General features: G+C 39.2%; 1 protein-coding gene across 1 annotated transcript in view; it reads left to right on the top strand.

Moving 5' to 3' along the window:
- CDK19 (cyclin dependent kinase 19) overlaps positions 1–26,595 on the top strand; it is a 144,483-nt gene that overhangs the window by 96,071 nt on the left and 21,817 nt on the right. The window contains exon 5 of the mRNA XM_037065046.1: positions 23,887–23,944. Within this exon, the coding sequence (XP_036920941.1) occupies positions 23,887–23,944 (58 nt within the window). The remainder of the gene's footprint in view (positions 1–23,886; positions 23,945–26,595) is intronic.

Raw genomic sequence — 26,595 nt, 5'->3', positions numbered from 1 at the left:
AAATATTATAGTCCTTTAGCTAAAGAGAGCATTTGTAGACTTTTGGAACATCACTGTATGAAAGCCCAATCACATGAAAATTAAAAGAGGGCCCTCTGTTTTAACTCAGTTGGGAAAAAAGTACTGTACTGTTCACTGTGATAGTTTGATTAAAATAAGTACTTGGTAGCTGCAGAGTTGTTTAGAATCTCTGTGTACAGCGTAACTACTCTTCATACCTTGTCTGACAAGGAGATAGAAGTTTTTTGTTCTGTTTGTGCTAAGAAGGCTTGATAAGGCAAATGTATTATATCTCAAAGAAATCATTAAAATCTTACTGTAGCCATCATGCCAGCATTTTTTAGTGCATTTTATGTATTTACTCATTCATTCATTCATTCATCATGCCCTCATGTACCACCTCCCTGGTTTGGTGGGCAAGACAGTTTACTGGTGCCCCCCTCTGCAGACTGGAGAGGCCTCAGTGTTCCACCTCAGCAGGTGTTATGTGCCCATTGGCCTTCACCTTCATTGTACTATAGCAGCCTTCGTGGGAGCTGCTGACTTAGGCACATGTTAGAGTCCTTGCTCCGTTTGTCAAGGTGGGTTGGGTGGGTAGCCAACATTGCCACTGACCCTGTTTGTAAGCATTTTAATAATGTTTCAGAGTTCAGCCTTGTGTGGTTCTTACGATATGAGAGCTTTGAGATCCTAGACTTATAGTTATTTCTAAGACAGGTAATCTTGATCCTTAAGCCTCAGTTTACTTGTTTGTCAAATGAGGATAGTTAATGGTAGGTACTTTATATGGTTGTTGACTTCCTACTGTTAGCTCCAGAGTTCCTGAATTCCTCCTAATTTCCCTTCTGTAGAAGCTTTTGTACATTCTTTCTGGATCCCATCAACAATCCAAAGATGCCCTTTCTTTAAACGTTTTTCTTCCTCAGAATTTTAGTAGCCTGATACTATTCCTACTTTCTTCTGCTTTACAAAGTAGAGCCCAAATATAAATAGGTGAAAAAAATTTACTCTATTTAAAAAAAAAGAGTAAGCCACATTTCATCCTGTTTATATTTAAATATTGCTAATATTTTTGCCAAGTCTTCATATTAAAAAGTGTGAAAGTTTAAAAAACACTTGCTTGCATGAGATCCAAATTAGTGATTCATTTCATTTAGTTTTCATTCTAACAATTCCATGCTAATCAAATGATTTTCTATTCAGTGTTTTTCACTTAACTTATTAACAGTCTCCTTACAAAATTATGGGAGCATGCAGTATATAATTTAACATGACTTAATTATCCTAATTTCATTCAGAATGGAGCTAACAATGAAAAAGTAAAGTATGGCATGGTTATCTTCTAACCCACAATTTTATTTTATTTATTTTTTAAATATGTATTTTATTGATTATGCCATTACAGATGTCCCATTCCCCCCCGCTATTCCCCTCCACCCTGCACACCCCTTTCCCCCACATTCCCCCCTTTCATTCATGTCCATGTGTCACAAGTTCTTTTAGCTTCTACATTTCCCACACTACTCTTGCCCTCCCCCTGTCTATTTTCTCCCCACTGTCTATGCTACTTATTCTCTGTACCTTTTCCCCTCCTTTCCTCCTCCCACTCCCCTGTTGCTAACCCTCCATGTGATCTTCATTTCTATGGTTCCATTCCTGATCTAGCTGTCTGCTCAGTTTGCTTTTGTTTTAGGTGTGGTTGTTAATAACTGTGAGTTTGCTCTCCTTTCACTATTCATATTTTTATCTTTTTCTTAGATAAGTCCCTTTATTTTTTTTTGTTTTTTTAAATATATTTTATTGATTATACCATTACAGTTGTTCTTTTCCCCCCTTCATTCCCCTCCACCCGCACACTCCCTCCCCCACCATTCTCCCCCCCTTAGTTTATAACCACGTGTCTCAAGTTCTTTGGATTCTATATTTCCCCCACTATTCTCGCCCTCCCCCCTATCTATTTTCTACCTACCCTCTATGCTATTTTCTGTGCCTTCTCCCCCCTTCTCCCCCTCCCACCCCCCTATTTCTAACCCTCCATGTGTTCTTCATTTCTATGGTTCCACTCCTGATCTAGCTGTCTTCTTGGTTTGCTTTTATTTTAGGTGTGGTTGTTAATAACTGTGAGTTTGCTGTCCTTTCACTGTTCATATTTTTCATCTTCTTTTTCTTATATAAGTCCCTTTAGCATTTCATATAATAAGGGCTTGGTGATGATGAACTCCTTGAACTTGACCTTATCTGAGAAGCACTTTATCTGTCCTTCCATTCTAAATGAAAGTTTTGCTGGATAAAGCAATCTTGGCTGTAGGTCTTTGGATTTCATGACTTGGAATACTTCTTTCCAGCCCCTTCTTGCCTGTAAGGTCTCTTTTGAGAAATCCGCTGACAGTCTGATGGGTACTCCTTTGTAGGTGACTGTCCCCTTATCCCTTGCTGCTTCTAGGATTCTCTCCTTCATTTTGGTCTTGGCTAATGTAATTATGATGTGCCTTGGTGTGTTCCTTCTTGGGTCCAACTTCTTTGGCACTCTCTGAGCTTCCTGGATTTCCTGGAAGTCTATTTCCTTTGCCAGACTGGGGAAGTTCTCCTTTATTATTTGTCCAAATAAGTGTTCCACTCATGGCTGTTTCTTTCCCCCTTCTGGTACCCCTATAAATTCGGATGTTGGAACGTTTAGAGATGTCCTGGAGGTTTCTAAGCCTCTCCTCATTTTTTTGAATTCTTGTTTCTTCCTTCTTTTCTGTTTGGTTGTTTCTTTCTTCCTTCTGGTTCAGTCCATTGATTTGAGTCCCAGTTTCCTTTCCATCACTATTGGTTTCCTGTGCATTTCCCTTCATTTCACTTAGCTTAGCCTTCATTTGTTCCTCTAATTTGTGACCAAAATCAACCAGTTCTGTGAGCATCCTGATCACCAGTATTTTGAACTGTGCATCTGATAGGTTGGCTATCTCTTGGTCGCTTAGAAGTATTGGCTCTGGGGCTTTGAGCTGTTCTTGAGCCAAAGAGTTTTGGTCTGTTTGCACCTGTTATGTATATGGGGCAGAGGCTTAGGTGTTCACCAGGGCCGGGCAACCCAGTAGCTGGGTTGTGATGTTGTATGTGGGGGCGGGGTCAGAGAGGGAGCAATGGTGCTTGTTCTTCTCTGTCTTGGATTTTGGGCCCTTCTGGTGCTGGTTCCCGGGTGGGTGGGCTTGTGTACCTTCTAGGACCCTGTGGGTCTCCCCAGTGAACCTTCCTGTGAGGCTGGGAGTCTTTCCTGGCACCTCAACCCCTGCAAGTTTTCTTAGTCAGTGCTTTTAGGCTTTATTTCCCATTGCTGGGGCCCTGGTTTGCGCAGTCTGTCTCACTACTCGTTTTTTGCCTGGTTTATTTGTGCGCGAATGTGTGTCCCCAGCTTCCTTGCACGCCTCACTGGGTCTGCTTGTTTCCTCCCTGCGTCCACGTCTGCTAACCACCGCCTTTTCCTGCCGGGACCCCTCTGCACCAGCTGCTGACCCCGTCCCTTTTACTGGTCTCAATGAATGGTTTGTTGTTGTGGGACGTGGGTACAGTTAAATTTTCTGTCTGTTCTGGTGGTATTTTTGTTTCTAAACCTTTGTTGTCCTTAAATTTGGTTGTGGGAGGAGATACAGTGTTTCCACCTACGCCTCCATCTTGGCCAGAAGTCCCTAACCTTTGTGATTCGAGGTAATTTGAGACAATTACAGATCTTGTCATGCTGAAGATCGTTACCCTAGGGTTCCTGCTGGAAACCTCTGATTCCTAACTAGTTCCTTAGAGCCAGGTTCTCTATTGTATATGGCTTAGCTGTTCATGACTGCAGCGTGAAGGCCTTTGATTGCAGTGATGTCATCCATATGCAGTGAGACGACCTGTCCTGCTGCTTGGACACAAGGCCTTGTGAAGCTCAGATGAGATGATGTTTCTTATAATGACCTGGATACTATGATATAAGTATACTTCTTACAAATGTAAGAAGTTGTCATTCAAGTATGTTGTAGATATGGGCTGTCATTTCTTTTGGCACAACAATTTTTCCATTATTCATATGTATAGCCAGGTAACTGGAGCTTTCAGCAGAGCTAAACTGTCTGTCAAGTTAGAGTATAGGCAGATGTTGCACATCTGTTTAAGTTAGAGTATAAGGCTCCTCCAGCTGTTCCAGAGGCAGGTGATACACACTCAGTATCACACTTCCAAGAGGGCCAACTTCAAAGCAGATGGGTTAGATTTGCAGTGGCCTGTGAGCCTCCTAAGGGTCAGCATAGGGACAGGGATCTTTTGATGATCTGTGATCTTAGCATAATGTGTTAGTAGTTTGTACTTACAAACACATTAAAAAAATTTTTTTAAATTGTTGTTCAAGTACTGTTGTCTCCATTTTCCCCCACCGACTCTCACCTCCATCCTCAATCCTAACCCCCTTTGGTTTGTCCATGGGTCCTTTATACATGTTCCTTGACAACCCTTCCCCATCTTTCCCCCATTAACTCCTTTTCCCTCCCCCCTGGTTACTGTCAGTTTGTTCTTTCAGTGCCTCTGGTTATATGTTGCATCCTTGACTGTTTTGTTGATTAGGTTCTACTTACAGATGAGATCATATGGTATTTGTCTTTCACTGCCTGTCTTATTTCACTTAGCATAATGCTCTCCAGCTCCATCCATGCTGTCACAAAGGGTAGGAGTTCCTTCTTTCTTTCTGCTGCATAGTATTCCATTGACAACACATGTATTTAGAAGGCTATTTGCCACACTGACTTCAGTGTCACTAAGAGATGTTAAAAAACAAAATTCAATTGAGTGAATTTAAAGATTAAATTGGCCGTATTCAGTGATTCATGAATCAAGAAGCGTCCCATCTAATGAATAAAAAGGAGCTCAAAAGGAAAGATTTTTAAAAGAGGAAAGTGGGGGGTGGGGGATGACTGTATTTTGCTGTGTATAATGCTTACTTTCTCCCCCTAATTTTTAAGGAAAAAATAAGGATGTGCGTTATACATGGATAGTACTAATTCCATATCCATATGAATGTTTTTTTAAGTCTTTTATTTATGCTTATGTGTTAGAAGTGTAACTCTAGAAGGCAATAATGATATCCACATGGAAAATAATACCCTGGAATATGATCATTTGTTTAGTTGAACTTATGACAAACTTGCAGTGAAAGCAGTTTCAGCCAAGGATTTAATGAAATGAAACAAAGAGCGGTGTATTGTTATCCACAGAGTAAGACAGATGATGCTGATTTTCATCCACGTGATAAGATAGGGGATTCCATCTTTATTACCATAGAGTGAACAGCATGACATTTTTCTTCACACACTTTAGGCAGGAGAAATTATTGGAAAATCCCTTGGAAAATGTCGAAATGGTTTTCGTACACTGCAAGCTTTAAGGTAAAATTATTAAATATGCTAAAAAGCATAGCAGCAGAGCTGCCGAGAGACACTGTAGACCTCCTCCCATGGAGAGTGCAATCAGACTGTGGAGGCAGCGGGAAGAAATGCTGCTTCAGAGGAAGAAGACATTGTGAGGGAAACCTCCAAAGTGGCCGCAGGTGGAGCAAGAGGTGAAGACCTGGATTCTGCAGCAGCGTCAAACTGGGATCGCAGTTTGAACCAAGATGATACAAGAAGAAGGTAAAAGGATTGCACGAGAAAAAACATTGATGATTTCTCAGGGACACCAAACTGGTGCTTTAACTTTATGAAGAGAGAAGGTTTGAGCATGAGGACAGTGCAACTTGCCCCAAAACTTCCAGCAGCCTATGAGATCAAGTTTTGGAATTTCATTCTTATGTTATCAGTCTTCAAAAGGCAGATAGCTCTTTTGAGCTGTCCCAAATCGCTGGTTTGGATGAGGTCCCTCCCGCATTTGATGTGCCATCCAACAGAACTGTGGGCATCCAAGGAGCAAAGACTGTGGCTGTTGAAACTAGTCATGAGAAATCACATTTCACTGTTATTCTGCCAGGGGCATCCAACCTTTTGGCATCTCATGCCAAAAGAAGAGTTATCTTGGGCTGCACACTATATATATTGTGACACAGAATCTCAAAAAATATCAGAATGTTTTAAATAAATTTACGATTTTGTGTTGGGCTGCATTCATGGCATCCCGGACTGCGGGTTGGACACTCCCGTGCTAGCCTGTTGTGTGCAGATGGGAGAAAGCTGCCACCTGTGATCACCTTTAAAAGAAAAACACTTCCAAAAGAAAAGATTCCAAGTGGAGTTATTGTCTACATGCATGAAAAAGGATGGATGAATGAAGAAGGCATGAAAATCTGGTTTAACAAAGTCTGGCTGTGAAGGCTTGTGGGATTACTTTAAAAAAACAGCTTTGCTTGTTTTGGGTCACCTCAAAGCCTATTTTACTCAAAGTGCAAAAGCAATTGCAGCGGACTTGAAAACCTAACTTGCTGCCTGCCAAGTTTACCAGCCAACTGCAGCCTCTTAATATGTCAGTAAACAAGCCCTTTTAAGACCCTAATGAAGAAAGAGTGGATGTCGTGGATGCAGTTAGCTGGTAGTGATGTAACACCTACGGGCAGGGTCAAGGAAGCATCCATTGCCTGGGTTTATGATTGGATCCTGAGATCGTGGAACTGTATCAAGAAGGAAGTGGTTAGGAAATCATTTTAAAAATGCAGCATCGGTAATGTTGTGGATGGACCTGAGGATGATGAAATTTACTGGGATGAGGAAAGTGACTCTTCAGGAGACACCAGTGACATTGAAGCAGACAACACTTCTGGTACAGAAAGCGACAAAGAATTCTTGGCCTTCTATGATGTATAATTATTGTAAATTTGTTACTGGTACATAAAATTTCTTGTACCATAATATGTTCAAAAATAAATGTTAAAATTCCTTTATAATACAAAAAACAAGTATCTAAATATAAATAAATAAAACATGAAATTAAAAATTAAAACAAAAGATTTTTTTCTCTGAAAGTTTGGCCCCAAAATGTGGGTGCTCATTATTCACAGTGAAATACAGTATTAGCAAAAATTGTATTTCAGGCAACATCCCCCTCCTACCTTCCTACCTCCTATGGGGGAACAGGGACAGGAGCAACCTAAGGGGACTATCATGCAGAATACCTCACTAGTGCTGACCTGGTAATTCCACAATGACTAGTTATGGGTTACATTTCTGGGAGAGGCTGAAACTGCAATTAGGTTAAGTGTTAAATCTTGGTTTGCTGACGTGGGGCCTAGCACAAGTGACTTCATTTTGGACCTTTTGTTTCTTTTTTTTAACAGAGGGTGTAGTTAAGATACAGTCCACAGTGACAGCAGTGGTAAGCACTGGTTAGGAACCAAGGGCTGCGGAAGGAGCCCCAGTACATTGAGGCCTGTGTTTAAAACTTAAGAATCAATTCAGGCATACATTTTATTAAATGAATTTTATTGAAGTGTAACTTATACAATAAAATGTACCCATTTTTAATTATAAATTGATGAATTTGGATAAAGCTATATACCTTGATAATCAGCACCACAGGCATTTTCTTTGGCCAGCGCTGTAGGATGATTTAAGGTGCCTTATTCATGGTGTCTTCATCAAGAGGGAGTCTTGCATGCAAGGTCTGATGATTCATTTCATTGAGAGATTATAGATGATGGGTATTTCGTTGACATTCTCAACTAAGCACACATCTGAGGAGAAGTCTTCTAGAGGCGAGGGCCATAAATCAATTAAGTATTGTGCATTTTCTAAGTTTACTTTTCTTCTCATAACCCTGGCCTGGAATGTCTCTTTGAGAGACTTGGGTTGTCATTCTGGACTGGCCACTGTTTGTCGACAGGAAGCTTGGTTAAGGTTATGTAGGTCTTTTACCTCTGTTCATCATGAGAAAAGTGAGAGGGCTCATTTTGGTAATTTCTGCCTCTGACTTTCCTAGTTTCTCATGATAATGAGACTGAAATTATTTTATTTGATTTGAATGTCACAAATGTAAATAGAAAACCACTTTCTACCAGTGTTGCTCTGTGGATGGATTGTACTCCTTGATGAACAGAATAGACTCTGAATGTCTTGTAGCATTCATTATTCCTGGCGTCGCTGTCATCCGGGAAATGTATATCTTGATTATACTCACTAAGTGACCTTGAAGTTATTTGGGTAAATTGTCTTCTAGATACATGTGTTTGTCTTGCACTAAGCTTTTCATAGTGGCTGCCTTTTATTGCTTCTTGTTAGAGAAAAGAAAATCTTATCTCTGCTGTTCAGGCCTGTAACCACTCCTAAAAAGCAAAGACAAAGAAGTGTATTGTTGTTAATGTTTGTGCCTGCTGGGTCGCCAGGCATTGTTTACTATGAATACCAAGGTTTGATTAACAGGGTTGCTTATTATGGATGTCTCTAGACCATTTTAAGGCAAAATGAAATTAACCACAGTTTTTAATATTATAGACAGCTCCCGATTTACAGATAGCTTGCGCCTCCTTGTAGATGTGTAATTTCAAACTGGGAAGGCATTTTTGGCTTAAAAACAGCACTTTAAACAGTGGTTGGATTCTCATTCACTGAATACAAAGGCCTATTTAACTCACAGTATACCTAAATAATGACACTTATAGATCTATGGAGCCTGTCATTTTTAACTAAATTACTCATTTATAACTAGATTTCTGTAAGGGAAGTAGTGGTTTACAGATTTAGAATATACGCTTTACAAACATATTTTGACCAGACATTATGCTGGGCACTTGGAATACGGAGATTAATAACATACAATCCTTTCTCTCAATGAGTACACGGTGGGAAGATACACATAAATAGATCATCATAAAATAATAAGGTTTGAAAAAGAAATGATGAGATATATTCCGAGATCAGCAAAAATAGTGAAAGAAGAGGCAGAAGAGAGAAGTAGGGACCAGATTGTAGTGGATCATAATGTCATGTTTACAGGGGTGGATTTTTCCTGTGGTCAGTTGGAGCTGAGCAGATCAGATTTCTGCTTCAGAAAGACCATGGAGACAGGGATATGGAGAATTGGTTTGAGGGTGCTGGGGCAGGAGTTTTATCAGGCTGCTGTAATCAGCTGGTTGAGAAATGATGAAGGCTTGAATCACAGCAGAGGTAATCAAGATAGTGAAGTAAGGTACAGATCTGAGGACTGATTTGAGGGATAAGCATAGGGTATATAGACTTCTTTTGTTGACTGAGGTACTGACAAGGGAATACCGGAGAGACAGTAAAAATTCGGGTTGAACAAGTAGTGTTTGAGATGATTTTGAAGATGGACAGCATGTAGTTGACGTATTGCTAAGCTATATGGAAGTATAGATTTGGGAGTCATTAGCATGTGGGTGATGGTTTGATGGTTGAAACCCTGCGATAAACTAGAATTAGGACTTTAAAAAATCTGTGTTTAGAAGTGAGCTTGCATATTTTGGGATAAGAGCTTACTCTAGTTCTTTACAATGTAAAAAAAAATTTAAAGGGCCACGAGCACTAAACATCAGCAGTTTTCATTTGTTCATTTATTTGCTATTTCATTCAATAAATATTTATTAAAGACTGTGTATCTGGATATCAGCAGATACATAGAGTGGTAACGGAGGTATCTTCCCTGACCTTTAGGAGGTTGCAATCACAATATCAGATTCTCTTTATTTTTAAATCCTCTCTTATCAATGACGTTATTTTAAAGAGTAAACAATTATGATAGTCTGATGCTATTAGCAAATGACTGTTGTATTTGATGAGAAAAGAATGCATGTATTTTACTTTTAGATACTTCTTCGCAGTGTTACAATACAGAAATCTTATTTGTTCAAAATGAACAATGGAGAACAGTGTGAAGAAAGGAACATACACTGAGAGTTTTCTACTGGGAATGTACGTCTGTGTCAAATGTGAGGAGAGTTGTGCCACTTCTATCTTTAAATAAAAGAATAGTTGTAGCCATTAATATTAGGCCAGCCCAGTTCATTTTTCAGAAACTAGTCCGACTGATATTCTGATTAGTTTTGATCCTATTAGTTAGGACTGTAGACAGTTGTGTTTGTATTTTTCTGTCTTTATTGGTACTGATAAGAGCATCTTGTGGGCTCGTATTTTTGTTCCAAGTGTCCTGGAGAGGAAAGTGCAAAGAAATGTAGATGGATAGTTCTGTATCTTTAGGCTGTTCTATTTATGATGTGCCAATTAACCGGAGTAAATTTAACCCTGTGAAAAAAGATGATTCTATAAAAGGAAAAGGCAAATCTGCAATACATATAAATATAAATTTAAGAATTAACCAAGTTCTGCAAAAATGCAGATATTTTGAGAATAGTTCCTGGGTAATCATATTGTTTATCGCATTATTTCCCTGACTTTTACCTTTAAAATACAATTTAACTAAAACAAACCCTGAAGCCTTGATTTGTCTATCCAATTTTACTGCTGATAACTTAAATGTGAGGCATCCAGCACCAGCCATTTTTTCTGTTTCTATGGTAACTAAAGTGTGCAAACCCAGCAGTATCACTTTCTTTCACAGCTGGCATTTTGTGTTCACAGTAAGAAGAGGAGTTTTAGTAAAGCACAGTCTTTGTTAATTGGGATGTAACTAGGTCAGAACAATTTTCGTATCCTTTCTTCATTCTTTTAGGTTTGTATATGTGACTGTAGGTGTGTGTTCATGAGCTGTGGTTTTCTTTATTTTCTTTTAAGGCATATACTTTCACTTATCACTGTTAGAGTTAGCCTTTTGAAAATTAAGCATGGTTATCTGTAAACACAACTCAGTGTAGAATCTCGAGGCTTATATGGAGTTGTTCCGAGACTTGCCCCTAGCCCTATAGGCCTTTGAGTATTTCCATTAAGAGAAAGGACATTTATGTGAAAATCCTTTGAAAAGCTAAATGTATTTTAATGATGAGTATATTATTTATTTTGTTAATTTTATTTTGAAACTTCAGGAATCTTATGATCTTCACATTTACAGTATTCTCTTATTCTTGGTTTCATTTTCCATAGTTTTAGTTAGCTGGGGTCAACTGCAATCCTAAAATATTAAATGGAAATCCGAGAATTAAATTTCATACTGTTCTGAGTAGTGGGATGAAACTTTGGGCTGTGTGCTCCATTTTGCCTTGAATCATCCCTTTGTCCAATGTATATGTGCTATAGCTTCCTGCCCATGAGCTCCTTAGTAGCTATCTTGGTTATCAGAGAGAGACAGAGAGAACACATCCACTTAACTTTAATAGAAATACAGTGTTATAATTGTCCTATTTTATTATTAGTTAGTTTATATTTTTATTTTTTTATTAATTTTAGAGAGAGTGGGAAGGAGAGATAGAAACATCGATTTGTGGTTCCACTTATTGATACATTCATTGATTGATTCTTGTGTGTGCCTTGACCCAAGATTAAACCCGCAACACTGTAACCAACTGAGCTACCAGGCCAGGGCCTAGTTACTGTTAGTCTGTGTGACTAATTTAAAAATCAAACTTTAGACTTCCAGCCAAGGCCAAGATAGAGGCATAGGTAAATACACTTTCCCTCCTTGCACAATCAAAAGAAGGACAACAACAAATTTATTTATTTATTTATTTAATAATTTATTTAATATATTTTATTGATTATACCATTACAGTTGTTCTAATCCCCCCTTCATTCCCCTCCACCCGCACACTCCCTCCCCCACCACTCTCCGCCCCTTAGTTTATAACCACGTGTCTCGAGTTCTTTAGATTCTATATTTCCCCCACTATTCTCGCCCTCGCCCCTATTTTCTACCTACCATCTATGCTATTTTCTGTGCCTTCTCCCCCCTTCTCCTCCTCCCACCCCCCTGTTTCTAACCCTCCATGTGTTCTTCATTTCTATGGTTCCACTCCTGATCTAGCTGTCCTCTTGGTTTGCTTTTGTTTTAGGTGTGGTTGTTAATAACTGTGTGTTTGCTGTCCTTTCACTGTTCATATTTTTCATCTTCTTTTTCTTATATAAGTCCCTTTAGCATTTCATATAATAAGGGCTTGGTGATGATGAACTCCTTGAACTTGACCTTATCTGAGAAGCACTTTATCTGTCCTTCCATTCTAAATGAAAGTTTTGCTGGATAAAGCAATCTTGGCTGTAGGTCTTTGGATTTCATGACTTGGAATACTTCTTTCCAGCCCCTTCTTGCCTGTAAGGTCTCTTTTGAGAAATCCGCTGACAGTCTGATGGGTACTCCTTTGTAGGTGACTGTCCCCTTATCCCTTGCTGCTTCTAGGATTCTCTCCTTCATTTTAGTCTTGGCTAATGTAATTATGATGTGCCTTGGTGTGTTCCTTCTTGGGTCCAACTTCTTTGGCACTCTCTGAGCTTCCTGGATTTCCTGGAAGTCTATTTCCTTTGCCAGACTGGGGAAGTTCTCCTTTATTATTTGTTAAAATAAGTGTTCCACTCGTGGCTGTTTCTTTCCCCCTTCTAGTACCCCTATAACCCGGATGTTGGAACGTTTCAAGATGTCCTGGAGGTTCCTAAGCCTCTCCTCATTCTTTTGAATTCTCATTTCTTCATTCCTTTCTGGTCAGATGTTTCGTTCTTCCTTCTGGTCCATTCCATTGATTTGAGTCCCAGTTTCCTTTCCATTGCTATTGGTTTCCTGGACATCTCCCTTCATTTCAATTAGTTTAGCCTTCATATGTTCCTCTAATTTGTGACTGTACTCTACCAATTCTGTGAGCATCCTGATAAATAGTGTCTTAAATTGGGCTTCTGAGAGGCTGGCAATTTCTCTGTCGCTTAGGGTTATTGGCTCTGCGACTTTGAGTTCTTCTTGCGCCATTTTTTGGGCTGTTTGTGCCTGTTACTAGCAGGATCGGAGCTCTAGGTCTTCACTGGAGCAGGACAACTCAGTCTCTGGGTTGTGACGTTGTATGTGGGGGCGGGGTCAGAGAGGGACAATGGCTTCCCTCCGCTGCCTGCTGCCTCGACTCCCACCGGCACCACAGCCACCACTGTACTCGAGTGTGCCACCGCTGTCGGCCCTCCACCACTGGGTTCGTCCCCTGGGGCCTGCGTGGTCCATCTCACTATTCGCGAATGTGCAACCTTGGTCAGTCTGCCTCGCACCCCGACTGGCTTTGGGCTGCCCTCGCACCTAGTGCCTAGGTCGGGGGATCTGTCCTGCCCAACCCAGCTCTGTTGCTGGTTCTGCCTCTCTTACCGTCCCCGTTGAATGGTTCGTAGCTGTCGGACTTCCGTATAATTCCGTGTTCTGGTCTTTGGGTGTGTTCTTGTTCTCCAAAACTTTTGTTGTAGTCAAACTTGATTGTGGGAGAAGGCACAGTGTTTCCACCTATGCCTCCATCTTGGCGGAAGTCTCAAATTTAAAAACAAAAAATAACCAGAACTGCCAGGAAATCTAACTGTATGGAAGTTGGGCAACCAAGGATTTAAAGAAGAAACATTCATCCACATCAATAGTAGGGGTGGAGACAGGCAACCGGGCAGAGAGGACACACAACAAGGCAGTGGCTATTGGACCAGGCAGTCCCACATTTGCATGAGGATAAACTGGGAGGAACAACTGGGAAGCGAGACCGACAACACAACCCAGGGTTCCAGTACAGGGAAATAAAGCCTCAAAACCTCTGACTGAAAAAGCGCGTGGGGTTAGTGGTGGTGGGAGAAACTCCCAGTCTCATAGGAGAGTCCATTGGAGAGACCCACGGGATCCTAGAGTATACACAAGCCACCCACCCAGGAAGGGCCCAATATGCATGTGGGTAGTGGGGGAAGTGACTGAAAGCTGAGCAGTTGGCATTGTTCCCTCTTGGACCCCCTCCCCCACATACAGCACCACAACACAGAGACATGGTTGCCCTGCCCTGGCGCATACCTTAGGCCCACCCCTTTCAATGGAAAAGGCATACCAAAACCAAAAAAATATCGCTCAAATGAAAAGAGCAGATCGAAGCTCTAAAAATAGAACTAAGCAATGAAGAGATAGCCAACCTATCAGATGCACAGTTCAGAACACTGGTAATCAGGATGCTCACAGAAATGGTTGAGTATGGACGCAAAATAGAGGAAAAAGTGAAGGTTATACAAAGTGAAATAAAGGAAAATATACAGGGAACTAACAGTGAAGGGAAGAAAACCAGGACTCAAATCAACAATTTGGACCAGAAGGAAGAAATAAACATTCAACCAGAACAGAATGAAGAAACAAGAATTCAAGAAAATGAGGAGAGGCTTAGGAACTTCTGTAACAAGTTAAACATTTCAACATCCCAATCATAGAGGTGCCAGAAGGAGAGAGGAAGAGCAAGAAATTGAAAACTTATTCGAAGAAATAATGAAGGAAAACTTGTCCAGTCTGGCAAAGGAAATAGACTTCCTGGAAGTCCAGGAAGCTCAGAGAGTCCCAAAGAAGATGGACCCAAGAAAGCACACACCAAAGCACATCAGAATTACATTACCCAAGATTAAAGAGAAGGAGAGAATCTTAAAGACCTTAAAGGCAGCAAGAGAAAAGAGGTAGGTATCTACAAAGGAGTTCCCATAAGACTGTCAGCTGATTTCTCAGAAGAAACCTTATGGGCAAGAAGGGGCTGGAAAGAAGTGTTCCAAGAGGTGAAAGACAAAGACCTGCATCCAAGGTTGCTCTATCCAGCAAAGCTATCATTTAGAATGGAAGGGTAGATAAAGTGCTTTCCAGATAAGTCAAGTAAAAGGAGTTTATCATCACCAAGCCCTTATTATATGAAATGTTAAAAGGACTTATCTAAGAAAAGGAAGATGATAAAAAATATGAACAGTAAAATGACAACAAATTCACAACTGTTAACAACTGAACCTAAAAAAAAAAAGAAAAAGAAAAACAAACTAAGCAAACAACTAGAACAGGAGCAGAATCACAGAGATGGAGATCACATGGAAATCTCCATGAGCAGAATCGCAGAGATGGAGAGCAGAGGAGAGATGGGAAGGTAGAGGATGGAGAATGGGGGAAATGGTACAGAAATAAGATGCATAAATGGTAGATGCAAAGTAGAGGGAGGTTAAGAACAGCATAGGAAATGGAGAAGCCAACAAACTTATGTGTATGAGCCATGGAGATGAGCTAAGGTGGAGGCATGTTGGTGGGAGGTGGGGTGCAGGGCAGAGGGGAATAAAGGGGAGGAAAAATGAGACAACTGTAATAGCTTAATCAATAAAATATATTAAAAAATAAAAATGAACTTTACCATAGGTATGGCAGTGTATAGGAAACAGAACAGTATATATAGGATTTGGTACTATCCGTGGTTTCTGGCATCCACTCAAGGTTTTAGAACTTGTATTTACTTGTTTTGAAAGAGACAGGTGGTCCTAGATAAAGGATGACTAGATGGTCCTAGAGGTGGTCCTAGATAAAAGTGACTTCTTCTGCAATTCTAGATCTTAACTTCCGTACTCCGTGGATACTGCCCAGACTTTGGGTTTCTTTCTTAGACTGTACAGAAGAGCTCACAGCTGCCGCTGCCCTAAACTGTGTTACCACCTTTGCCCACATCTCAGAGTCTACATGGAGACCCCACACTTAGGGCTTCCATAGGCTTCAAGTGTGTTATGTCAAAAGTATTTTGCACTAGCTTCGATACTAGCTCAACCCTCCCTTTCTCTATCTATATATATCCTCATTCCGTTATGGTGCGCATATTCTGTTTCCACATTCTGACTGTAGGAACTTCTAACCAGAGTTAACTAACATGATGTAAGACCAGCTTCCTGCCTTTATCCTATTCAGCAGTTCATAATCTGTTTTCATTTTTTATATGAAGTAGTTTTTGCTCCCATATTGCATGCATTGTGTTTTTGTCTATGTCATTATTTTTTAAAGAATTTAAGCTCAAAATTTAGGAAATGCAAATTATATTTCAAATGATGTATAAGATAGAGTCAGAAAAACATTGATTTGTTGTTCCACTTACTGATGCCTTCATGGTTGATTCTTGCATGTGCCCTGACTGGGGATTGAACTCACAACCTGGATGTATCAGGACAGTGCTCTATTCAGCTGAGCTACCCAGCCAGGGTTAAATTGTTATATCTCAGAGATCCCCTTCTCACTAATGCCCTCAGAAGTACAGTACAGTTCTGTACTTATGTTCTTTCCACTTGTTTGAGTATTATTTACTGTGTCTGTCTTCTTTTGAGTCACCAGTGACCTCCTAATTGTCCAAATGTTACCTTTTCACTGCTTCATTCTCTTGTGCCTAAAGATCACCTCTTCCTTTCTCAACTCTCTTGGCTACTAGAACCCTGTGCTACCTACATTTTCTTACTGTGGGTGTTCCTTCACAGGTTGTTTCATTGGCTCTTTTTCATCTAACCACCCTTTTTTCTCTCAGCATTATTTATTCCTTATTACACATTTTAAAATACGATTTCTCTAATTATAAGTAATACCAAAATATACAAAAGCAAACACTGTAGAAATACATATTGTAGTAGTCAATGACAGTCTGTCTAAATGCTTCTGTCGAAGATTGGGCAGAACACCAAAATCTACGTATGTATTACACAACTTGCAAAAATTATAGATCATACAGAAACATAATAGAAAATAATGCTAATTCTAGTCATGTAAAACCAAAAGTTTTCCATGTTTCCACACCATTCTGTATGATTGACAAGCCCCCTCTCTCAACCTTCACCGCACCTCCCGACTGCTCCTGCAGCTAACCCTCCTCACACTGACTTCAGCCTCTTCGCCCTTCTCCAGTCAGCCAGCCTGCTGGCTCTCCGAGGTTTTGCCTTGCTGCTCCGGACACCATGTCCTTGCCTTTCCTGCAAACCTGTGGCAGCCCTCACTGACTCTCACGGCACAGGCCAGGCGGTGCACACGTACCTATCTTATTCTCAAATGAATTATGCCAAAGGCAGAACAATTGGAAACAGCAGACAGGCCCTCCCTTGGGTTACCTTCTCTCTGGAACCATTAGTGTCCTGTCATTCTGTTCTTCCTGCTGCCTAGCAGGTCTCCAGTTCACCAGGCAAACTCCTGCCTCGGGGCTTGCAACTTGCTCCTTCCTTTTAGATCCAGCCAGGTTATACTGCCCTTTCTTCAGATCTTATCCCAAATGTTAACTTCTCATGGAGGTATTCTCTGAATAATTTAAAATAGTGCTTATATATTGTTGACAATAATGCCCTCTTAAACCACTCCCAGCAGCACTTGTTCCCACTTACTGCTTTCTTTTTGTCTTTATTATAGTCTTAATACATGGTGTATACCAAATGTTCTAAATGTTCTTTGGTATACACCATTTATGTACTTCACAAAGCTTAACAGTCAAGAGCCTGTCCCTTAACCCAATAGCTGGAACATTACCAATAGCTTGCTTCTGCTTAACATTTTTCGCCATCCTATCCTCCAGCCTCTGTCCAAGAGGTGACAAGTACCCTGAATGTTGAATCCATTACTCACTTCTTTGTAAAAACAGATTTATTACATTTACATGTATTCCTAAACAACATATATATTTTTACTTTGCTTGGTTTTAGGTTTTATGAAAATGGCACCCTGCTGTATATAGCTTAAAACTGTTTTGTTTTTTCCACTCAGCATAATGCTTCTAAGACTTGAACATTTTTAAACCCTTATTTATAATTCCCTTATAAACCCTTATTTATGATTCTCACTGCTGTTTTGAAGTTCATGTGTGACTCCACCACAATTAATTTCTCCATTTTTCTATTAGCTAAAAATCTGGGATGTGTCCATATTTTTTTTTTTGTATTACGAACCATGCTTCTAAGAACATTCTCTAGGAAAGGAATTACTGAGTCGAAGGGTTTGCAGGATTTCAATTTTGCAAGATGATGCCAAATCCTTTTCCATAGAAGCTGTCCCAATTTACTCTCCTACCAGCAATGTATTGAAGTTTCCCCAGGCCCACTTACTATTTAACATTTCTTAATTTTTAACCAACATACTAGGTGTGAAATAGTATCTCACTGTGATATTCATTTGCATTTCCTTTGTTATTAATGAGGTTGAGCATCTTTTCATATGCTTAGTGGTTAAACATGGTTCTTGTTAAATACCCGTTTGGACGTTTTGTCCATTTTTCTAGTGGGTTGCTTTTCATACTGATTTGCAGGAAGTTCTTTATTCTGGATACTAAATCTCTGTTACTTGTATGTGTAACAAATATTTCTGGTTTGTACTTTGTCTTTATTTTCTTTATCTTTGATGATCGGAAGTTTTTTTAATAACCAAATTTATCAGTCTTTTCTCTTTATGGTTATTTCTTGTATCTTGTTTAAGAAATTCTTCCTTACCTCAGGGTCAGAATGAGTGTTTCCTATATTTTTCCCCCAAAAGTTTTAAAGTTTTGCTTCACATTTAAGCCTTTAATCCACCTGAAATTGGTGTGTGCGTGCGCGCGTGCGTGCGTGTGTGTGTGTGTGTGTGGTATAAGGTGATTCGTTTTCTTCCTTTTCCCCCCACTCGGATGACCTGTTTCGCCAGCACTGTGTATTGCAGGTCCTCCTCTCCCCACTGAGCTCGAGCTCCCCTCCTCTCACTGTCCTGGTTCCATCCAGCACTATGTCCTGTCCCACAGATGAGTTTGTCTTGGGCTGGTCTTTCCCTGTACCAGTATCACGTTGTCTTAATTGCTTTAGGTTTAAAATAAATCTTGATACCATGTTTTGAGCCAGATTTCTCTCCTCATCTCTACTTCTAACACTTTCACAGTATCTTGGCTATTCTTAGTTCTTTGCTCTTCCACATACATTTTTAAACCAGCTTTTCAAGTCCCACAATAAAAAACCTGGATGAGATTTTGATTGAAGTTGCATTGAATTTACACATAAGTATGGGGAGAATTGATGTCTTTGCTATACAGGTGTGGGCAAAACTAGGTTTACAGTCGTTCATATGGAAAATAATAAACTAATTAATAACAATAAAAGAAGAAACTGGTTCACCTACTCACAACTGTAAACCTACTTTTGCCTGCCCCCTCTATTGAATTTATCTGTAAACATGGGCTTTTAATTTATTTAGGATTTTATAATATCATTTAGTATAAGATTTCAAGGTGTTTTGTATAAAAATCTTGTACGTCCTTTGATATATTTATTCTAGGCACCTTACTGTTTTTTTGTTGTTGTTGCTGCTGTAGAAATGCTGCCTTTGAAAAATTCTGTTTCCCAGCTTTTTTCTGTAACTGGTATGTAGAAATACATTTGACTTTGTCAAATTGTTATTAGCTAGATATCTACCAAACTGTTACCATTGCTAATTTGTTTGTACGTACTTTGGATTTTCTGTGTGGATAATAATGTCATTTCCAAATAAGCATAGCTTTGTTTCTGCCTCTCCAACCCATATGCCTTTAATTATCTTTTTATAGCACTGGGCTTAAAATACAGTGTTGATTTTAGAAGTAGTAATTTGGGGTATCTTTGCATTATTTTATTTTATTTTTTTTCCTCATGCAAGGACAACCTGAGGACATTTTTTTCAGTGATTTTAGAGAGGGGAAGGGAGAGAGAGAAACAGTGATCATTTGTCTCCTGTAGGCGCTCAGACATGGGATCCTACTAATCCAGACTAGGGAATCAAACCTGCAACTCAGGTATGTGCCCTTCCTGGGAGTCAAACCCACAGCTTTTCAGTTACAGGAGCTGCTCCAACCAACTGAGCCACACCAGCCAGGGCACATTATTCCTGATTTTAAAGAGAATGCTTCCAATATGTTCTTTTCAGTATCTGATTGTTGGATTAAGGAAGTTTTTTCTTTTCTTTTTAAAAGATTTTATTTATTTATTTATTTTTAGAGAAGAGCAAGGGAGGGAGAAAGAAAGGGAAAGAAATGTCAATGTGTGGTTGCCTCTTGCATGCCCCTTACTGGGGACCTGGCCTACCACCAGGCATGTGCCCTGAATGGGAATCAGACCTGCGACCCTTTGATTCACAGGCTGGCTCTCAATCCACCAAACCAGGACAGGAATTTTTTTTAGTCTAACTTGATGAGAGTGTTTAATATGAACTGGTGTTAAATTTCATCAACTGCTTTTTGAGCGTGTCAAGATAGTTATCTGTTTTTTAGCCACTATCAAGATAATTATCTTTAATCTGCTACTATAGTAATGGACTTATATAGATTTTCTTATGTTAAGTCATCCTGGCATTCCTATTTCTGTGTTTAGCCTAATAATATTTTGTTTAATATTTTTATATACTCATGAGTGAGGTTGGCCTGAAATTTTCTTTTAAACTTTGTCTGCTTTTGTCAAGGTTATTCTGGCCTTCTGGAATGTATTGGGAACATTCCCTCTTTTTCTATTCTCTGAAAATGTTTGAATAAAATATGAAATAACTTGTTTATTGAAAATTTGGAAAGTTTGCATCTGGTCTAGGATCTGGTTTTTAACTACAGTTTTAATTTATTCAGCACCTTCAGGCTTTCTAATTCATTTGAGTCAATTTTTAGGATATATTTAATTTTATTCTGTTGAGTCTATTTTGTGTATGTTTTAAAATTAATAGATACAGCCTTTGCTGGTGTAGCTCACTGGATTGACCACAGGCCTGTGAGCCAAAGGATCGTGGTTCGATTCTCAGTCAGGGCACATGCCTGAGTTGCAAGCCAGTTTCCAGCAGGGGACGCACGACAGGCAACCTTACAATGATATTTCTCTCCCTTTCTTCTTCCCTTCCCCTCTCAAGATTAATAAATAAAATGTTTTTAAAGTATATTTTATTGATTATACCATTACAGTTGTCCCATTTCCCCCCTTCATTCCCCTCCACCCTGTACACCCCCTTCTACCCACATTCCCTCCCTTAAGTTCATGTCCATGTGTCATCAGTTCTTTAGCTTCTACATTTCCCATACTACTCTTGCCCTCCCCCTGTCTATATTCTCCCCACCCTCTATGCTACTTATTCTCTGTACCTTTTCCCCTCCTCTCCTCCTCCTACTCCCCTGTTGCTAACCCTCCATGTGATCTTCATTTCCATGGCTCCGCTCCTGATGTAGCTGTCCTCTTAGTTTGCTTTTGTTTTAGGTATGGTTGTTAATAACTGTGAGTTTGCTGTCCTTTCACTGTTAATATTTTTTATCTTCTTTTTCTTAGATAAGTCCCTTTAACGTTTCATATAATAAAGGCTTGGTGATGATGAACTCCTTGAACTTGACCTTTTCTGAGAAATGCTTTATCTGTCCTTCCATTCTAAATGAAAGCTTTGCTGGATAGAGCAGTCTTGGCTATAGGTCTTTGGATTTCATGACTTGGAATACTTCTTTCCAGCCCCTTCTTGCCTGTAAGGTCCCTTTTGAGAAATCCACTGACAGTCTGATGGGTACTCCTTTGTAGGTGACTGTCCCCTTATCCCTTGCTGCTTCTGGGATTCTCTCCTTCATTTTAGTCTTGGCTAATGTAATTATGATGTGCCTTGGTGTGTTCCTCCTTGCGACTCTGAGCTTCGTGGACTTCCTGGAAGTCTATTTCCTTTGCCAGACTGGGAAAGTTCTCCTTTATTATTTGTCCAAATAAGTTTTCCACTTGTCACACTTCCTCTTTCCCTTCTGGTAACCCTATAATTTGGATGTTGGAACGTTTAGAGATGTCCTGGAGGTTCCTAAGCCTCTCCTCATTTTTTTGAATTCTTGTTTCTTCCTTCTTTTCTGTTTGGTTGTTTCTTTCTTCCTTCTGGTTCAGTCCATTGATTTGAGTCCCAGTTTCCTTTCCATCACTATTGGTTTCCTGTGCATTTCCCTTCATTTCAATTAGTTTAGCCTTCATTTGTTCCTCTAATTTGTGACTAAAATCAACCAGTTCTGTGAGCATCGTGATCACCAGTGTTTTGAACTGTGCATCCAATAGGTTGGCTATATCTTGGTTGCTTAGAAGTATTGGCTCTGGGGCTTTGAGCTGTTCTTGAGCCAAAGAGTTTTGGTCTGTTTGCACCTGTTATGTATATGGGGCGGAGGCTTAGGTGTTCACCAGGGCCGGGCAACCCAGTAGCTGGGTTGTGTTGCTAAGGATGCCTTCAATTTTTTGAAAAGGGTCTGAGCAGGAAATGAGTGTTTTTCTCAAAGTTTTATAGCCCGTTAGCTAACTGACCCTGACTCAGAATAAGCCCTTGTAGTTTTTTGTATGTTATCTATTCTTTGATCCTTACTGCCTGACAATGATTGATGAGCTTTACCTGTGCAAATTGAACCCAATAAAAGGCTATTGAGGAAAAGGCTCTTGGTCCTTCTCCTTTGAGAGATTGTTCACCTTTCCTCCCCAAGCAGATCATGTCTTGGTAGACTTATTCTTATCTGCGGTGGATGGGGGGCTATGTGGGCGGAGCCCCGCCACAAATATAGATCTGATTATTTTACTGTTCTGTCTCAGCTTTGCCTATAGAATAAATTCCAGCTTCTTTAATGCGGCATTTTATTCCCAGCATGGTTTTCAGTCTTATTTTACACTGAGCATTTTGAACGCTTTTGACGCTCTCAGTGTGCCGTGTCTGTGATGTTTATGTGATCATGCTCTTATTTATGGATCTCCTACAGCCTGAAAAGTCATTCTTTTGTTTATGCTTGTCAAAATCTTAGTCATCCTTATATTCATTCAAAGTTATCTTCTTACTAAAGACTAATATTCACTGAGAAATACCACTCATTCTTGACATTTTATTTTGGTGTTTTGTATTCTAAAAAGATGTCTGTTCATCTTTCCTTACTAGATTTTAAGTTCCTTGAGTGAAGAGATTTTCTTTGTTTCTCGAAAGTCTCTAGTGCAATGCTTTAAACATAATGGATCTTTGATAAATAGTTTTAAAGCTTGAATTTTGAATGTTAAGTTTTTGTCTGATACTATTTTTCTCCTTCTGCTATGATAAACTGATTTTGTCTTTTGTCTTCAGTTATCACACTCCAGTGACTTTCAAATTCAACTCTTCCCATTTTTGTAAACCCTGGCTACTATGACCTAGGTATCTCACCCTTCTCAAATTCACTCTGTCAGTGCCATCTTTTTGTCATTCCTACTCCAAACCAGTACCTCTTGTAACTTTGCCATGATAAGACTTTATCATTCTTCCAGTCATATAACTCAAAACCTTGGTGAAATCTTTATCACCCTTTGTCTTAATCTTCTGATTTCAACAAATCAGAAAGTCCTGTTTATTTCTGCTTTAAGACGTTATTCATTTCATAACTCATTTCAAGCTGAGAAGACCTTAGAAATGGAATTTACGGAGGAGACTTACTGCCCGCAGGCCTCCCTAGACAGTTCCTCTGTTTCCAAACGTTCACTACAAATGAGGATGACTTCAAAGATGGTGGATATGTCTGCAGCCTACTGTTTATATAGCTTTGTATTAGCCTTGGTCTTTATTTTATGTCTCGAAATTATATTTTGAATACCTTGCTTTTGCATGAACTAGAGCTGAGAACATGTATGAATTTTAATGGAGTCTGTTGAATGTTGATCATATTTTCCTACAGAAGTTCAGAAATATTTAGCAAGGACTATTCCATTTGATTTGTTTAAATGAAGGTAATTATGTTGTGGTTTGAAATTTTATAAGAATTTTTCAGCCACGAAAACTGTTGTGGGCAGAAAGCAGACAGTTTATGATTTGTACAGGTTTTAAAATTATTACTCATTACTTCTGTGAGGCAAATGGAAATGACAGCTTTAATTCCTTTGTATTTATTTGTATGATAAAATTTTGAAAACAGGATGTTTCCATAGTGAAGATGTTTATGGAAAGTTAGTGCTAACTTCAAGGATGTCAAATGCCTTTACTATGCAGAGGGTACTTAATATTTGATTATAGTTTTGTTGAAAATACAGAATATTATAAGAACTTTTTCTCATTTTAGAGCATGTCAAAAGAATAAACATAGTAATTTGAATGCTCTATTTTTATTTCTAGAAACCAGCAAATATCCTAGTAATGGGAGAAGGTCCTGAGAGGGGGAGAGTCAAAATAGGTAGGTAATTATTTCTAAAATAATTTATTAAGAAACTGAAGTGACTACTATGATGGTTTCCCTTTTTAATACTATTATTTATTTAATTAATTTAAAATTACTTTGTTATAATATATTTATAAAAGGTATTGGGAAATATAGTATTTAAATCCCTTGTTTATTCCCAAAATAAGGTTCTATAATTCTAAGCTGAGGTAAGCAAGCCCACGAAAAATTTCATTCCCATACAAAACCCCAAACATGTATTTATGTCACTATTACTGTCCTGCATAGTCACCCGAAACATAAGCCCATAAATCTTACTTTTGTTTCAACTTTACCAAGTGTTCTTTCCCTAAATATATCTCTTCCACTGTTACCTAATACATGCAGACCTTTACAGATATCTTTCCCCCAACCCACGTGTGTTCTGTGCCGGGTGCCAACATATCTTTTCCAAATGGATGTGTATGTTTATAGACCCTCTTACTTGCCAATCTTAAAGTTAAGGCAGTGGAAAGAGTCTCATGTATACATTTAATTTTTTTTCAACCCTGAAGGATCTAAAAGAAATTGGCATTATTTATACCTATGACATATTTGGGGAGAAAATGAGCTAATACTTTGTTCTAATTTCTTATAGTAGAAATTATGTTTATTGAATGTTCAATGTTTTTTAGAAGGATTTCAAAATAAACTTTGTTTCATCAACTGCTTTCCTTGCTATTAGATTATGTTACGCTAGGGTTGGTATAGAATGCTAACTTGACCTACTCCAAGTTCGTTCTGTCCTACTTCAGCTCAGCCTGCCCTGATGCCTGGTCTTCTACTTCAGTTAATACACCAGCCCAAGCCCTGAAGAAGCTGTTCTAAACCAACTTCTCTTTCTTTAAATCTCTACTCTGAGTTTACTTTGATTCAGTTGTTCAGAAGTTTTGTTGATGTTAATTAAGAACCAGGTCACTGCTTTCCTTCCCTTTCTCTTACCTTTTCCATCTCCTTTGCACTGCTCCTCACTTGTTTCTCACTCATGCTTACATTTTTTCTTATAGGCATTTATTGAGTACCTGCTTTGTGCTAGATACTGGTGAAAATGGAAGGGAGATAAAGAATAGTTCCTCCCTGTGAGAGACAGTAAAATAAACAGTGTACTACCCAGTGTGATAGATACTTTCATATGTTACTTACCTTATTGTCTTACACACCCACTCTTTATGGTAGATATTGTAGGTAAGGAAAGCTGGATTTAGAGAGGTTGTACCCTGTTCTGCCTTCCAAACGAAGGACTTGAATTCCAAGTCCAGAGTCTCTTTCCCTACGAACATTGCCATCCAGTGAGAGCAGAGCTGTCTGGTGTGACCTCACTGACCACTTTTTGTCAGCACAGCTCTGCCTTTGAAACAGAGGAAGAGGGACTCTGCCCTCCTGAGACCCAACTGGTGTCCTTCTTTTTTGAAATGACCTTCCTGCTACCCTTCAGCCCCTTATATTATGGGATCTCCATTCTCTCCTTCTCAGTATTCCCTTCTTCACCTTCAAACATTCACGGTTCTCTTCTCAGTTTTAAATTAAATCTTCTCATTTCCATTTTGTTTTCTTTACCATCTGCTCTACTTGTTTTTCCTTGTTCCTCAACTTCCAGAACACATTCACTCATTGGTTCCACTCACCCTGATTTTTTATAACCTATCCTCTAATTCCATTCCTCAGTCGAAACTGCTCTGTAAAAGGACACCTTTTGACTTTTGTTTTACCAAATCTAGTGGCCTGTATTTAGTCACTGTTTTCCCTTACTACCTTAGCCATTTGTTCTCCTGAGCAGTCTCACCTTAGGACTGTCTTTTTTTCTTGGTCTGTATGACATCACATATTCGGGATACCACTTCTGTTACTTCTGTATTTTATTCGTTACTGCCTCTTACTTGTATCAGCCTTTTGTTTCAATACACCCTAGCCACTGGCTTTGGACATGACTCCCTCTACAATTTATTCTTTAGGGAATTGGTTATCTCTAGCCTCAAAATCTTAGACTCTATGAAAATTATTCTAAGATCTAGATTTCAGATTCCATTCTGTCACCCTAAATGAAATCTTTATCTCTATTTGGTTTCCTCTTGTCAGCCTATACTCTGTTATTCCAAACCAAATTCGTCATTTTCTTCTACTTTTCCTTGCTTGTACCTGTCATCACATTTAACCCAACCACCCAAACTTCTCCTTATGTCTCCCACATGTCTCTACAGTCTCTCAACGTAAAATTCTGTACCCTAACCAGGCTAGTTAGTTGCCTTACTGTTAAGAGTTTTAGGATGGTAATTCTATCCAAGATTCCAGATAAAATCAGGGTTAAAAGTAAGCAATAATTAATAATAAAGGTCAAGTAAACAATCTACTTGATTAATTGCTTTCAATTTTGTTTTAATAGCACATTATTATTATTTTTAATAGTAATGCTCCGATGTCTATGCTTAACACCACAATACAGTTCTTTTCTGGTTGAAAAGAAAAGCATCATCGAGCAGAAAACACGCTGTGCCCTGTCCCGTATCTGAGCCTTTCCCTCCTCAGCAACCTACAGACTTCCCAGACCTTACGGAAGCTGCTCATTGCCTGCTTTACTATTCCCAACAATTTATCCTCCTTTACTGTTTCCAACAATTTATCCTTCAGCT

Source organism: Sturnira hondurensis, unplaced genomic scaffold, assembly GCF_014824575.4.
Source record: "Sturnira hondurensis isolate 20B ecotype Veracruz unplaced genomic scaffold, ASM1482457v3 Scaffold0015596, whole genome shotgun sequence".
NCBI classification, from domain to species: domain Eukaryota; kingdom Metazoa; phylum Chordata; class Mammalia; order Chiroptera; family Phyllostomidae; genus Sturnira; species Sturnira hondurensis.
Note: the sequence above shows the minus strand (reverse complement) of the source record. Positions and strands in the feature narration are given on the sequence as shown.